A 17,069-nucleotide genomic window follows, 5' to 3' on the forward strand; every position below is an offset into this window, starting at 1 on the left:
GATTGCACCTGCAGTTTAGCTGTTTTAAGCAGCAGATCAGACTACATGACTTTAGAGTTTCTTTCTAGTTGAGTTATTTTATGATCTGTTTTGTCACACATCATGGGGGATTGCTAATTTGGTATGTCTCCTACATGGAAGAAAAAAACCCCAGCTAATTCTCATTTTTCACATGGATTTAGCTGCTCAGACAGATTTATATTCTTTACTCCCAAACATGAAAAAAAAATTAATAGAAAATAATCCTTCCTTCTGTGTCTGAATTGACTTTGGAAAAACTACAAAAAAATATATCAAAGGGTGAAAATTATATAATTTTTTCACTCTGTCAGACTTGCTGCAGTACTGGAGAAAACTTGGTTTAATTAGAAATCTGCTGGAAGAAGTAGCTGTCACATAGGAAGGTCTTTGAATTTGCCAGTGACCATCTTCTGATTTTCATGTGATAATCTTTTGAAAGTACCACTTTATGCATACACAGTATAATTTATGGTTCATAAATCCAATAGTAATGGCTAGCAAGGAAGTAAATTCAATATCTTAGTGTTTCTAAGTTTGACTCTGTATTGCAGAGCTTATGCTAGGGGTAGACATTACTGAACTAAACCAAGATTTACCACAATTGCTGTGAAGACTTCAGAAACATCAGTAGATTTTTGGATCTGACCACGGACTTCTGTTACTGCAACTAGACAGGAATCAGTGTACTTTATTTCAAAACATTACCTTGGGGAAGGGCTCCCTCTTGTGGTATTCACTAGGTTTGCACAATAGCGTTGCACTGCTCTGTAAAAACCTATTCCATGTAGTGGCAATACCTTTTTGGAGTTAGTTATGAAATACCTGTGCAAGTTTGGAGAGTTGATAGTGATACCACAAGCATTCAAGTTCAGAAAATGTTCATATCTCCATAATACTCTATCTAGCATAGCCTTCATGTAGGTTTTGCTTACTGCTTTGCACATGTTATCAAATGGGAAAATTTGTATTGCTTTAAAACACTTTGGTTTTATCAATTGCAGATACAGTCTGAGCTATTTGAGTGTAACACTAAGGGTTTTTATAGTGTAGACTGTTGCATTAGTTGTGGCATATAGAAAAATAGAAAATACATGCCTCTAATTTTTGAAACTAGGCAGAAAGCCCATGCCTGGATCCTGTATAAACACTCTTACCTAATGCATGTTGAACTACAACCCAGAAATACTTCTGATAGCTGGATGTTCACTTGTGCTGTTGTTGGATACAACCACCAGGTGGGGGTAAAACGTAATGAAACTGCCCTGAATAAGAAAGATGAAAAATTGCTGAGGGTCTAATCTGTGTGCCAAAGACTGAGAGATTTTTATGTTTTATGGGGGATATTCTTAGGTCGCTACAAATGCAAGAATAATTAAAATACTCCAATAGACTGCTTAAAGCTTTTAGATATGTTGATATCTGCAATTATCTCTCATACAATTTTGTGATGCAGTTAATGTAGTAGGAAATAATTATTTTTCTGGGTTTATTTTAATTTGATTTCTGAACTATCAAAGTAGGTTAAGAAATATAGTAGGGGAAGAAGAGGGCCCTGTATGTTCCTTACTTTGAGGAAACGGTATATGTATGTCAGCAGCAGTACAGCACTGTCCTTACTTCTCATAACTGTACATGCATATTGTAGCTCTGTAGTTTAATATTCTGTAAACGTGGTTCTTACCAGCTGCTAATGTGTAAATTTCTGGATTTTAACTTCTTAAAAATCATCCTGGATGCACACCCCTCTCCCCTCTCTTAAAATGCTCTGTGCATACTATCCAGCTCCTAAGCGCCGTTTTACATTGTAGATATGCATGTAATAGAGCTGCTGAAGTTAGGACAACCAGGTATTGAGCTTTGCATTAGGCGACTGATGTCTGTCTTCAGTTAGAGAAAACGTCTGAGATAAGACCCACACCCCCATCTAATAGTATATCTATTCTAACACTGGTGCCTTAATTTTCTTGGGGCGGGGGGGGAAGTACGCAGACTCTTGAGTTAGTGTACCCCTAGTAAGGGCTATTAATGACATTCTTGCTGATGTTGCTATGCGTGAATGTTTCTTGAATGGTAACAGGAGCTTCCTGGCTAAGCAAATTCAAAAGGAAAAATCCCCTTCTTTGTTAACTGGAGTTTAGCCACCTTCAGGCAGTCTGTTTTCTTTAGCAATTGAGTATTATATTTCACTTATCTTTTGGAATTTTCTTGGTTTGTTTTCTGTAGCTTATTTGTCTAAGTTTGGTTCCTGGTGCTATCAATTGCTGAAGTAGATTGGTCCCCCGCCTCCCTCCTCCCCACTCATTTTTATTTCTCCTTGAAATTTAGATAATTTCACTTAAGGAAAAAAGTGTATATGGTGAAAGCATTTTTTTTAACGGAGTGTAGGTGGAGATAGCTGCTAACTATTTTACATTTGGAACTAAATACAGGAATTTCTTTCAATAATGAATTCCCCAGACATCCAGTGAATGTCTTTTTCATTCCCTGTTCTTTCCAAAATGGACAAATTTAAAGAAGAAAATGAACAAGCCTGTATGTAAGTAAGAAGTAAACAGAGCTGTTAGTTCAAATTTTCTTATCATAGGGGATGTTCTTTTTTGGATTTCAGGTGATATAATATAGTTCTGCAGAATTGTGGAAATGTATGTGTTTTGGGGAGGGTGCAGGACTAAGCCTGTTTTTCTCAACTACAGAATAAAGGCTGTGTTTTCAGGATGCAGAACATATGACACTAGTTAAACCTGTTAGTTACTAAATTGCAGGTAAGCTTCTGCTTTTATAAAGAAGAAACACCGCATCCTGCACAATTGTGATAGGATGATTAATGATAGGTTCATGTTTAGGCACCAGAAACTGGTTGTTCACAAAGTGTTCAGCTTAAAAAAATCTTAGTAGAGCAGATGCCCTTAATGGAGATCAGTTATCACTTCAGGTTGTTTTCTAAACCTTTTCCCTTCCTGCAGATGTCACATGTGTCTTACAGATGTCCTAGTTTTAGTCAGTTGTTGATTTTTTTTTTTTTCACCTAGATCACAGAATGGTTGAGGTTGGAAGGGACCTCTGGAAATAGTCTAGTCTGACTCCCCTGTTCAAAGCAGGGTCAGTCAGAGAAGGCTGCTCAAGGCAGTGCCCATTTGGGTTATGAGTATGTTGAAGGATGGAGACTACAAAACCTCTATGGGCCATCTGTTGCAATGTTGCAAGTTTTCTGTTTTTTTTTTTTTTTTTTTCAGTTCATGCTCATTGCCCTGTCTTCATTCACTGGATACCACTGTGAGGAGTCTTTGACTTTTTTCTTTTTTCCCCCCTCCCTTGTCAGATATTTATATACATTGACAAAATCTCCACAAGTCCTCTCTTCTCAAATCTAAACAATGACAGCTTTCATAGCCTCTCCTTGTATGACAGATGCTCTAATTATTTAATAATCTTTATGGTCCTTTGCTGGACTCACTCTAGTATGGGCATGTCTGTCTTGTATGGAGAGGTTCACAACTGGATGCAGTGCTCCAGGTGTGCCACCAGTGCTGAGCAGAGGGGAAGGATCACCTCCCTCGACCTGCTGGCAACACTTCTCCTAATGCAGCCCAGGATGCTGTTGGCCGCCTTTGTTGCAAGGGCACACTGCTGATTTCTGTTCAACTTGGTGTCCAGCAGAACCTTTAAGGCCTTTTCTACAAAGCTGCTTGTGGCATGTTTGGTCTCCAGTGTGCTCTCTACCCATTTGTCCAGCCTGCTGGGGTTCATCTGAGTAGCAGGCCACAGCTCCACCCCATCTTGTATCTTCAGCAAACTTGCTGAGGATGCACTCTGTCATCACCCAGGTCATTAATGAAGATGTTATACCCCAGGGAGTCGTTACTGGTTTACCACTGGTGTCTGACTTCCAGCCTGACTTTGTACTGCTGGTCACAACCCTTTGAGTCCAGAAGCACAGCTGTTTTTCAGTCTACCTCAAAGTCTACTTACCTAGCTCATATTTCATTGATTAGACTATGAGGAGATTTATGGAGGATGATGTTGAAAGGCTCACTAAATATCCACTGCTCTCCTCTTGCCCACTGAGCCAGTCACCTCATCATGGAAGGCTGCTGTTATTGTTACCATGATACCTCCTCTTCTCATCTGGAGGTGATAATGGCACTGTGTATTGCTCATGTTAAAATCCATGGTTCGTCTAAGTTTCTCTTGAGGAAAAGTTACGGGAGGAAGTGAGTACACAGAACTGAATTTTGTGAGATTCACTGATAGTAGTAAAATACTTTTGTCCTGAAAAACTTTTAAAATGGTTATCTAAAGAGCTTGGGATATTGTGGAAGTAGTCCACCTGAGTCTGGAGTCTGTCTCCCAAGATTTCAGACATTTGCTATTGTTTAAGTTGGCATCTAATTTTTGTTTGAAGATTGGGTATTTTTCAGCAATGACCTGTAAATAACTGTGTATCCATAAAAATCTGGCTTCTGTTAGCACTTGTATGTATACTACATCATTGTATGTAATGCAGGAAAATGTAATATCTTTAACTCTTTAGCTGAGGAACTTATAATGTATACTTTATCTTGTTTTTTGCAGGTTTATGGAATCTAGCTTCTCTTTTTTCGAATTTATGTTTGTTTGTGTTGATGCCCTTTGCCTTTTTTTTCTTGGAATCGGAAGGATTTGCTGGCTTAAAGGTAGGAAAATATTGTTAAATACAGAGTAATTACAATATGTATTCCATTTTCAGCTCTTGTGTCTGATGAAACTGAAATTACAATTTTGGGAGGATTTGACAGTGGGATATGTATGTTTCTGTGAATGGGTATATACAGATGCGTGTTCCTTCATGAGCAGGTGAAGTGAGTATATAGTGTGTGGCTGTGAGAAAGCTTAAGGGGAAAAAAAAGTCCTTGAAAAGGCATGCATACTGAGATCAAGAAAATAACTCATCTCTTTCTTTAACAAAATGTTAATCAGTTTGGGTTTTTTTAAAATTATTTTGTTGGGATGCTAAAAGGAGAGAAGGTTCAATAAATATACTAGAAATAAAGTAACAAGGAAAAGAAGTACTAGCTTCTTACTAATGGGAAGGGTAATTAAATAAGATGACCCAGAGAAGACGAGCTCGATTTGTGATTTTTAGAGATTACAGACATCCCCAAAAAGGTTCAAATGTGGTCAATATTAACAATATGTTAAGAAAACTGTCTTAAATAGGTAGAGAATAACTAAAAATACTCAACTTGATTGAATATATTAAAGTTGAGAGGGCTGAGTATTCCAGTGAAGCATGGAATTTGGCAAAGCAATTTCTGAACAATAAGATAACAATTGTATTAATATCTGAGCTAAAGAAATATGAGAAATTACTATAATTGGGGGCATAGAAAAATGAATCTCAAATTGTAAATATCAAATTAAACTGGAATGACTGTCTGGGGACCAATTGTAGCACGTTTTCATTAATCGTTATCATCTAAATGATTACGCTTTTGTTTTTAATGATACTACGCTTGAGGGAATTCTGCGCCCTTTGAATAGCAGTTACTAGAAAGCAAACGATCTTGAAAAGTGGTCTGAAATCAGGAAAATTAAGTGCATTAAAGATGGATGCAAAAGACTGAATCATTGGTAGATCACACATAAATCAATGAGGGGATGGTTGTGGTGGGAAGGAAAACATAATTCCTGGTTGCATTGACAGGAATTGGCATGGAGGCAATGAAGTTGCCATATTTTTTTTTTTGTGGAATTGGGGAAAACTCAACTGAAGTACTGCGTTCAATTTGACATTTTAGTGTTCTTATAGACAATTAAGAGAGAAAATGGGATAAAAAAGAAAATACTTAAAGTACAGCATAAAGGAAAATTTTAATTCAGAGAATAATGTAAAGAAACAGAGATTTTATTCTATAGCTGAAGCTACTGGCAGGTTACATCGACTGGGCAATACAGCTGTGTCAGAAAGGACCTGCAGGACCCAGCCAAGATGGTGTGTAAATACTTGTTTGGTGTAGCCTGTTCTGAGCTGCTTGATGCCACTGCAGTGTTGCTGTGTATTGACCAAACTGCAGATGTATCCAAGTTACTTCAGTTACAAGTTTGGATGGCCAAGCTAATGAGTTCAACTTCAAAGGAGTTTGGTGATGAGCTATTATGTTTAACTGCACTTATCCAACTTGGCTGGAAAACACGCTCCTCTCCTTCCTTTATTTCGGGTATCTATAGGGCTAAGAAAACTTCTAGCAATTCATTTTGTCCTTTCAGTTTTCAAGTGGAGGGCACTCCATTTTACTTCTGACTCTAAGTATCTAGCCACAGCTAATATATATCTTTTCTTCTAAAAAAGAAGTTAACTGATTTTAGTGAGGTTTGTGTCTCCTGCAGTCCAACCAAAACCAAGGATTCTCTGCATTAGCGTATCATGAACGGTACTGCTGGTGTGTCCCCTTGACTTGTAGATTTCTGTTGGCTCCAACAGATGCATTATGTATCCTTGTAAACTTGCACTTCACATAAAACTTTAATAGTTAGAGCGTAACTTTTAAAATACGATACTGACTGTCAGTAAATCCCATTCAACATAAATAGGATCACAATTACATGTTTACACTTGGAAATATTTGTAACTCCAGATAAGATAGAACCATAATCTGTCAGCAGATGTCAGGAAAAAGATGATTGTTGGTGCTTTAGAGTAGTTCTGCTTCTTCATGCAGGTAGATGAGATCAGATTTTAGTACCAAAACCCACCTGTTGTGAGGGGGAGGGAAAAACCCAATTTGGGGAATTTTTTTTTTGTTTATTACTTTGATTTATCCTGGATGGTTTTGGTGCATCCCAGAAGCCAAGTGTGATTCCTAGTACAGGTACTCCAGGCCTTCGTCCAATGTCTGTTCTACCTGGCTGCTCTATTTAAAAGTATCCAAAATGGATGCGGATGTACTGAATTATTTTACCAGCTTTGAGTGAGCCCTAAAGCTATTGGTGAAGATGTAGGAATTGTAGTCCATTTTAATATGAACATACCTTGTTTTTAATCACTTTTCTTAGAAAGTAAGTGGCAAATGTCACTTCTGGACTAAATTGATAGTTAAAATTGAGTGTGCTATTCTGTTCAAATTCTGATGCAGATAAATGATTCTGCTTGCAATAAGTACTATATATATAATTTGAAAGAATTACATCACATAAAAGGGTGATTAGAATCAGGGAAAATTTATGGTTAATTGAACTCAATATTAGATGTAAGCTTTTCAGTTCTAGAATTCATGAAGGCTACTTTCCATCTCTTTATTTTCCTTAGACTTTGGCACATTGCTTATCTCTTTTTCAGAGAAGATTTCGAGACCATGATTGCTTTGTAGAATTCTGGTACTTTAACAAATTATTTTGATTATACTTCTGCAAATTAAAAAAAAAAAGTCACATTTTGTCATTCATCACATCAGATTAATGGGCCAGAGAGATGAAACATCATTCAAATGCTGTTACTCTTAACTGGCAAAATCAGGTTTTAGTGATCTCAGTTTAAAAGAACATTTCATACATTTGGCAAACCTTGCAACATTTAAGAGATGAGCTATCCACTGTAAATGTGAAGACATCCAATAAGGAGGTTTGGGACAGGATATGTGGTGTTTAATCTTTCAGCTGGGCATTGGATACAAGGAGTAGGGAAAGCAGTTGGTTCTAGATACCCAGCTCCTCTCAAAATTAGGATGAAAAAACTTCCACTGGAAGCTTTTATGCAGGTCATCTTGAATTTGTCATAGAATTACCTTCATTATAATGAATAAATAGGTCACTTGAGATTTAGGTGTGCACAGTCAAGATGTCTATTTGAAGGTGTTCATATAAGAATTGCTTGTTGGATTTTAATAGAAGGTCTGAAAATAAATGATTAAAAGAAGTTCAGTTCTGAAATGGAATGGATTTTCTCATTTTTTAATGGATTTCTTTGTTCAGCTTAAATTGGGACAGTAATGTTAGTCGTTATCACATATGGGCCAAACTCCCAAAGTTTTTAGCCCTGTGTTTGACTGTTTATCATAGATTATGCCATAAAAGTTGATTTTATGTATTCACTGTAATGGGAACTTTTTGCAAGCTATGATAGATTTGTATAACTTTTCTTTCCATAGTCTTGTAAGGAAGTATTGTCCCCTTAACTGTTTAAGTTTCACGAATCAGAATGGGTTTGATTAACCATCTTCCAATTTACTATGGCTTTTTTTCTTGGTTGCTAGTATACTTTCTAAATGGCACATGGCCCCTCTTATAGACTCTTTTTGATTCCCCAGGGCAACAGTTTAAAACAACCAAGGACTTGCATATTGTGCAGAGGAGAGAAATACGGAAATTAGGCACTCACCATGGACGGATGCAGTGTTGTACTGAAAATCAAATTGATCCTCTGCTTAGTTTTTAATTAAAACCACTATGTTAATTGAAAAAGGGCATTCTGGGCCCAAGGGGGTTGACCATGCCCTTCTAAAGAGCTTAAATTCTTCTCCTTGCTATAGTTTATTTCCATTTAATGGCAGTTGCAGACTTCTGTTATCAGGAAAATAATTGTAAAGGCAATATTGGAGGTGTATAATATATGTATGTGTGTATGTATATCTTTGTACATATACAGGTACATGCCATGTGTGTATTTATGCACATATACGTATTTTAATGCACACATGTGAATTAGGTTTTTCAAGACTATTGAAGTGGTTGGAGGTCATTATGATATATTACACTTCAGCTGGTACTCTTAGCTGAGCTATTGGAGTACCTGTAGTAACTTTAATCTCCTGCATCACTATTAAGAACTTCTTGATATCTTCCTATATTCTCAGATAAAGTCTGTGCATAAAGTTATACTTCTTGTTTAGATGTTCTTTCAATTCTGTCACTGGCCTTCTCAAATTCTGTAGTAATGAAACAAAGGTGTCAACCATGTTTCTTAATGTCATAATTAACCGCATTCTTTATCATTCTCTCCGAAAAAAGCAAATCTGTGGTATTTGCAGTTGAGTATCTGTAGTTCCCAGTACTGATGTTTCTATGTGTGATAACAGACTGCACAGAAAATTACATGTGCGCTGCTCTGTGAAGGAGGCAAGCATTTTTGAAGAGATAATTGCTATACCTTTTCTTGACCTTTAAAATACACTTTCTCTTGATGTAACTTCAACTGAAATTTGTATTTGTTTGAAGCTGACAAAGATAAAGATGTTCAGGAGTAATTTCCTTGCAAGAAAATACAAATAGTGCAATTTACTGCTGTGAGAAACTGGAATAACTAGGTATTGCATAATCATGAGTGTAGAGTTTTTAAAAAGGCTTTATGAAGTATTTTACCTTAATACTGATCTTTGAACTTGAAGTCATGGCATAAAGTTTAACATGAGCGACAGCAACATCCTGACCAATTATCCAAATTATCCAGACATCTCAAAATGTTCAGAACACAACACACAGAGTCTGTGGATTAAGAGGTTAACTCCTGGAACATCAAAAGAAGTGCATGATAATAAAAACAAATAGTACAAAAATTTGAGGTAACTTCCTTGCTTAATTAATTAGGTAGACCAGGTGGAAGCGAAGAGGCCAGAGCTGGTGCTCAGAATGTCTATAAAGCTGAGCAACATGACAGCACAATGGAGGAGGAACAAAGATTTTTTTAATATACTTCTATCCTGTGTCACAGTTTGAAATTGTCCTGGTTTATGTCCCTTTTGGCAAACTTACATAAAAGTGACCCTGTACTGTATTTTATGACCAGATGACTTTTTTCCCAGTGGCTAATTTGTATCAGACCCCCATCTTAAAGAGACACAGAAATGAGTAGGAAGTCCAAGCCGGTTTGTCTCAATGAGCTTTCATTGCATGCTTTCATTATTTTTGCTCGTTTTTGCCACTGATCATCCATAAATTGTTGGAAATGAGTGATTAAGGAAGTGCTGCTTAGTGTTAGTGGCACATGCACATTCTTGGTATGTTTTTTGTGGGTGAGAGGAAATCGCGTACTGCACAAACAAAAAGGAAAACTCCTGCTGGGAACCTTTCAAGGAAATTTAACTTGCATAATGTTTTGATCTTGGTGTTTATTACAGAAAATAAGAGTAATATTTCACCAGCTATTGTTATGTGTCAGCTAGACTCTCCATCTGCTTGCCTTTCCTTGATATCTCTTCCCAAATTCTCATTGCGTTTATTTTAATAAAAACACCACTTAAAAATGTAGCAGTTTATTCATACACTTAAGGCAGGTGAGATGGGCCAGCGTTCAGAACAGTTTATTGCGTAGTGCTTGCTACTGTAAAAAGATTTGGCTGTCACAACTGCAGAGTCCTGCCTGTGTTAGCAGTTGCAGCATAGCCTGTGCAAGTAAAACGTGGTGTGTAGGTTCCTTTCCAAATAGTGAAATGCAGTGGTTTCTGCTGTTAAAAGCAGATTTCTTCCCTTCCCCTCTTTCATTGGAGCATGGCTTTTAAAAATGTGGTCTGTAGATAAAATTACTTATCTGGGGAGGGAGTAAAGTGATGCTTTGCAAAAATATTGTTACTAGCATTTTTTGAAACTGCTTTTTTTGCTGTAAGGGTAAGGTATTGTTAACTTGCTGAGCAGCCACAGAGTGTACATCTTCCATCTCCTTGATATCTGAGTTAATTTGATACACTCCATCAGTAGCAATGACTTCTTCTACTCATGTTACTATATAATAAGACTTAACTTAGTTTAAGTTTATAATGTGTTGTGTTGCAGTGCATTGTATTTGCAAACTCTAGGTAACTAAACATAGTAATAAACCTAAGTGAAAAGTAAACTTGCCTTTCTTTTCCTTTCTCGGTGGGTATGGAAATTCTAATTTCTGTGTTTTTCCACATAGAAAAGCTGTACTCCGTAGTTTTGCTGTGTGTACCAGTGAAACTCTGGTACAACTATAGGTGTAGAGCACTGTAAAATACGTTTTCAGTATGTGATGAAGCCAATGTAGGAAGTATATTCAGATTTAGTTTTGAAGTATTTACTTTTAGAAACTTTTTTGCTAATCTGATGCGGTATTCCATGGAAGGCAATTGTTCCTATAATACAAAATACTGGGGAAAATGTATTGGAAATACTTTCCAATATGAGATTATCTCTAATTAAACTCAGTCAGTTTTCTAAATTTGTCTTGATTTTTCTGGAAAAGTGATTTGGAGAGTGCAAGAGTCTTGAACCTTGTTTGGAAATAGCATCAGACTTTGTGTTTTGGGCTTGCATGTAGCTCCAACTGCAATATCCATGGGCCACAGTGTGTAATGGCTCACCAAATAGTCTTGAGGTACCTTGTTAACAGTGTATGTTTATTTGGCATTTAAGCTCATATTTATTTGTCTATAAAATCATTCAGCATGAACTGAGACTTTAGTGCTCTGATCTCCATGAAATGTTTACTAGTATGTAACTGAATTATTGTATGTTATATTACAACCCATTTACTCATTCCATTAGTAATACCAGTGACAAAAGTTGTTTAATCAGTCACATCAAAGGCAGCTGTTTGGTTTTGTATTTTTGACATAAGCTAACATCTAAAATTCAGATATGAAGTCCAGTTCTTTAAACTGGAGTATTTTAAAATGACACCACTTAAAATTTATTAGACTTTTTTTTTGTTGTTTAGAATCAGATCCCGATTATTCTGGGATTCTGATTTGGCAAGTAGCTTGATCAGGGTTTTTCCTCCTCCCTCTTAAAATGAAAGCATACTTAACTGACAGTTATACAAACTGATAACAGTCTGTAAGACGTAAGGTGGATAGTTAAGGACTATATTTCACAGGAAATCTTGCATATCTTGACTCTGTATGCTTCCTGCTTCTGCTGAAGTCTCAGAAATGGCATGTACACAGCTAAATGTAGACTGTGTTTATAATTTGTAAAATAGAGGACAGGCACATCTAATATTAAGTTTAGAAGAGCTTATAAAATGGCAGGAAGTGCAAGATGAGGAGGTTTAGCATACTTGTTAGCATGTCACATTGACAAGTGTCTCCACTAAACTCTGAAAACATCTTAAAATTATAGCTTTACACTACCAGGTTCTTTATTTGCAGTTCTGCAGAAGAAAAAAAATTCTTGCCTTACAGGTATATTTAAGCAAATTTAGTCTGAAAAGAGTTATGTGAGTGTATGGCCTGCTTGTGATTGGAATGTGTAACTATACTGTAGATTAGTATGAGATGAAAATACCTTTGTCCGTAAAAGTATTGCAGGGATGTCTGTTGTTTTTGTCCTTTCACAATGGCTGGAAGACAAAGTGAAGTTAAAGACAGTAAGAACATGAAAATTACTACAGGTAGGTCAAGAAGAGGTTGGGAATGTTGGCTGTATTAATTTTTGTATTACACAGCCTAGACTTCAGCATGCATAATTTTTTTTTTGTGTTTGTATTTAGATTTTTAGGAACAAAGACTGTGCAGGACAGGTAAATAACACATGTATTCTTCAATATAGGGCCATGTCATGTTTCAATGAGAGCAAGATAAAAAGAAATTCAAGAATCAGTGGTTAGGAGAGAGAAACTTGTGACTGTTGAGGAATACCAGCTTAATGTGAATTTGTTTTTGTAAATACATAAAACATTTTATAAGGTTTTATAAGAGGTCTTGCTTAAGTCAGTTGGGGACATCATATGCAAAATCTGCCCTTCTTATTTTACCATAAGGGGATCTATGGTTTGTTGAATATATATACCAGTCCTGTATCTGGGGACAGCTGAGGGGGAAATAAGTGGATGTTGGTTGTTGCACACATTGGATCAAGATGTGATGAGATGTGATCTGTGCTCCGTTTCATTGAAGTAGTTAAATGTCAGTTGGTTGCTTCCATAAATTAGAATGTATGTCTTTTAAAGAGGCCTCAGTGTAAGCTACAATAAAATAGCTTAACAGGAGATAAGCTAACGGTATAGTTTGTTCAGCATAGTTTTTTTGGACTACCTGCCTCACTGCGCCTTCATTAGCTGAGGAATGATTCAGCCTTTCTGCAGCAGTTTATGGGGTTGAGATTATAATTACTTTTTTTGACCGACTCTTTAATGTCGATAGTAAAGCAAAATGTGTCAGATTAGTCTGTGTTCTTGCAACATTTTCATGTATTTGAGCTATGGAAATTAATAGAGTAACTAGGTGAAACAAGGATTGTTAATAATATTGGGGTAAAAATACTGTGCAAAGAAAATCCCAAACACACTTGGTGTTATTTCAAAATGTGGTTTTGTGACCATTACTTTTCTAGCATACTGTGAGAAACTGTATTAGATGACTGATGCGTTATGAGTACATAGTCATCTGTAAAACTAATTAGTTCTAGGAGCTAGCACTGAAACATTAGTTATTCCACCTCATCTGAGCCAGGAACGAAATGCATTGCTGAACTTTTGTGCTTTCCCCACTCCTACATTGTTCTTAACTTGTACGTTTCTGCTGTATTTAGCATGCTTATGTTTAGTTCTTTGCTAAAAGCTTTAACATGTAGCTGGAATGGGATAAGATGTGAATATTTTTCTCTGCTGCTCTCTTAGTGAATAAGTTGAGTGGGTTTTTTTATGTTACAGTTTTTATTTGGTTTTATGATCTAACTTACGGAGTTCTGCATGAGTAAAAATAGACATGCTAAATACTTGTACTACTTGTAAAGTGTACAGATGGTACAGCTACCAATACCAAGCTTGAATCTCTTCATTTATCATTGATGCAAACTGAAGTACTAGGTTCTAAAAGACTTTTTTTTTTTTCCTAAGACACTGTTCTCTTTTTTAATGCAGAAATGAGTAGTTTTCAAATTTTGTTTGGATGAAGCATTCTTAATGCCCTTCAGTTTGGTAGATGATCGCTGTATATTTAAAAAACCTGAGATGTATTAATTTTTTTAAATTGTGAGTTTATAATAAAATTTATGTATCTATTTCATTTAAATGAGAAAATTTTGCCATCCTTTTGGAAGGAAGTATTCACACATGCAGGATCCCTGAAATGGCTGAGATTCAGGGGATCTAGAAGCCCCATCTCTTAGTCAATGGAAAAGGGCAGATGCCTCTAATAATCTGGCATGTCTGAGTTAGAGGCTTCAAGAAGGCAATGTGAACACCGTTCCATCTCAGTATTTGGGTTTCTTTTATTGAATGGTGAGAAACATTAAACTGATCTGCTGCTGCTTTTATTTGACCATGGTGATTTGTTTTATAAAAACATTTATTATATGCATGTTAAGATTTGAATGTTTGACTATTTTCACATTAGTCTGTATTTTCATTTGACTCTTCATTGACATCAAATAGTGACCTTTCAGGACAAGCAAAAATATTGTATCTATTTTAAGTCTCTTTATGCACTTTTACTTCATATAAAAATTGAAAAACACTTTACAGATTTAATAGAAATGTCATTTTAATTCACAGAGAGGGAAATTGCCATGTAACTTTATATTTATAGTGGCAAGTCTTTATATAAATATCTTGATCATAGAAAGGCATGAAAAAATTTCCCTAATAGGCTTCCTTTTATTAAATGAGACTTTACTACGTAAACACCAATTTGTATTCTCTCTCTAAAAACAATGTTGTTTTTCATTAATACTGATAACCAGCAATGTGATATTTAGGCCTTTAGTCTATATTACTTAGTATACTAGAAATATTCCACAAATACTCCACACAATAAGGATTGCTCAATACTAAGAATTATTTTGGATTGACAGTGCAAGGAAGGAGCTAATGCATATGTAGTGATGATTTTTAAGGGAGCCAACAACTTTATTTACAAAGGAGGGGAGGAAGGAGGACCAATGAGTTTGTTTCCCATCCCTGGCCCTTTTTAAAATTTTTTTTTAAAATTTAAAATTTTTTTTTTGGTGTAACTTTTTGAAGGATTTCCCAGCTTATTAAAAGGAACTTCCAACAGTCTGGTTTGGCCAGTTCCTAGAAGTGTGCTTTTTTTCTTGGTCTTACTCACCCTTGCAGAGGGTTAGTAATAAGACCTTGACACCAAAACAACTTAAGGTTTCTCTTTATTTTAGAACTTTAATAGTGACCTGTATGCTTCTACATTCGTTTGCTTTTGGGAACTGTCTTTGTGGTTTTCTTTCTGCCAGAAACACAATCACAAATTCCAAGTTTTTCTTTATATTTTTGCGTTGCTTATCTTAATCCTCTGCCAAGCTACAAAGAAGTTGGAAAATATCTATTTATCTTCCTATCACTCCCGTCTAGCAGGAAAGATTCTTTCTGATCCAAAAGTGAATGATTAGAGGGAGACTCATAGTGTCAGAAATCCCACAGCTCCTGTGTTGTTGTTGCAGGTGGCTTTGGAAAGTCTGGGAAACTTGGTAGGTGGAGGGAGTGGAGCATCTAAGGCTAATTAGTGAGGGCTGGGCTAGTGAATGGAACAGAGGAAACTTGTGGGGGAAGGGGGTAGCACTGGGACAGTCATCATTTTGCTATGTGTATCCTTTCCTTTCTTACTTCTCCCCAAAAGGTTTGGGTTGTATGCTTTTACTGTAGTGTCAAAAGATCTGCATCTGTCCTTTTTAATAAGAGCTTAGACATAATCCTGTGGTTTTTGCAATAGTTTCTTTCTGTAGGGGAGGGAAGGGCAGGCTGCAGCAGGGTAGTCGTGTACTCTGACAGCTGTAGGCTGTAATTATTTTATTCCAGCTAGTAGGTGTTTGCATTTTCTCTGATATTCTGTCTGGCTTTTCCTCATTTTAAGAAATTGGTATGTGTTCTGTACGAAACTCGGAGGGAATGTTTTTCTAATACACTATTTCTATATTAAATATGCAAGAGTGATATGTAGATATGGAAGAGCCAGATGTATGCTTTTTCTTTAAGTAATTTGGATCCATGTATCTGAAACAATTGCCAATAAATGGATCTTATGTTTTCATTCTTGGTGGAGTCTGTCTTGTATTGGATAATTAAATAGATCCTAGCAAAAAAAGTGAAAGAATTGGGTTTTTTTCATCCCAGACACGAGGATGCAAGTCTGCAAAGAGTCCATATTGGTTTTTAGGCTTATTTCAGTGAGTTCTTTGCATGCAGTTATGTCAACAGGAAAGTTTGATGGATATGGACCCCAAAGTACACTATAACACTGTGGTTTGGATACTATTCTGGGACACTGGAGAAGAGGGCCTAAGTTTTCTTTGGCAGAGGAGTCACTCCAGTGGGTGTACTGCATCCTGGATAGATGTCCTCTTCATCAGTCTGCTAAAGACAGACATCTTTTTTGGGTTTTTTTGGCCTCCAGTTGAGTGATTTTTGGTCATTCACTTCCAACTTGGCAGGCATAGTTCTAACGCTTATTGGTACGTGTCTTTAGCCAATATGTGTCTTTAGCCAATACCCAAAGAATTCATAACGTTTTTTTCCATCAAGTTTCTTTAACTTTCACTTTGTTTTGCTCCAGTTCTTAGTTTTTCTTTGAAATTTCTATATTTTGTTAACTTATACTGTGTAGCTATTAAATTCTACACAGTTAAATTATTTCAGCTGCCTCCTGTTGCTCCATTGACAGAAGGGTAACCACCATGAAATTATTTGGGAAAAGATACTAACACAAAAATCAGCTGAAAGTTGCTGGGAATGTTTTAGGACTATGAATTTCTAAGACTTGTATTGTGTGGAAAATAAACTTTAAAATATGCTTATTGTGTTGTGATGAAAAGTGTTCATTTTAATCTTAAAATCCCCACAGGCTGGAAAGATTCTGTGAGGGAAGAGGTGGTGTGAGAGAAGACAGTCAGCACTGGTTATGGTCTGAAGTGTTTGGTTCTTGCATGGGCAAGGAAACTTCTTTCCAATTGCTTGAATCTGATATCTGAATGTATTATTTCTTCATTAAATTTTTTTAGCTTGCTCTGAAGGTTCTGAGTCATAGGCTTCTACATTATTAAAGTTAACTGAGTTTTAGTAAAACTACAGCTTCTGTTTTTGAGGCAGTAATTTGTGGTACTCTCATAAGGTAATGATCCCTTGACTTAATATCAGTATGCTGAATGTAATATGTGTTTCCATGTTACCTGAT

The 17,069-nt window shown here is 36.2% G+C and overlaps 1 protein-coding gene across 10 annotated transcripts in view; it reads left to right on the forward strand.

Moving 5' to 3' along the window:
* Positions 1 to 17,069, forward strand: part of LMBR1 (limb development membrane protein 1) — a 78,481-nt gene that overhangs the window by 22,742 nt on the left and 38,670 nt on the right. For 6 of the 10 annotated variants that reach the window (XR_012628946.1, XR_012628947.1, XR_012628948.1 and 3 more), the window contains one exon: positions 4,594 to 4,694. The exons of 1 other annotated variant lie outside the window; for it this stretch is intronic. Coding sequence is in view for 6 of the 9 variants with exons in the window: in XM_074868651.1 (XP_074724752.1) it covers positions 4,594 to 4,694 (101 nt within the window). In the remaining 3 variants the exon portion in view is untranslated. Of the gene's footprint in view, positions 1 to 1,174; positions 1,257 to 2,714; positions 3,295 to 4,593; positions 4,695 to 17,069 lie in introns of those variants that run through there. 3 more of the 10 variants (XM_074868674.1, XM_074868714.1, XM_074868703.1) reach the window with 3 other exon arrangements.

Source organism: Strix uralensis, chromosome 1, assembly GCF_047716275.1.
Source record: "Strix uralensis isolate ZFMK-TIS-50842 chromosome 1, bStrUra1, whole genome shotgun sequence".
Taxonomy (NCBI): domain Eukaryota; kingdom Metazoa; phylum Chordata; class Aves; order Strigiformes; family Strigidae; genus Strix; species Strix uralensis.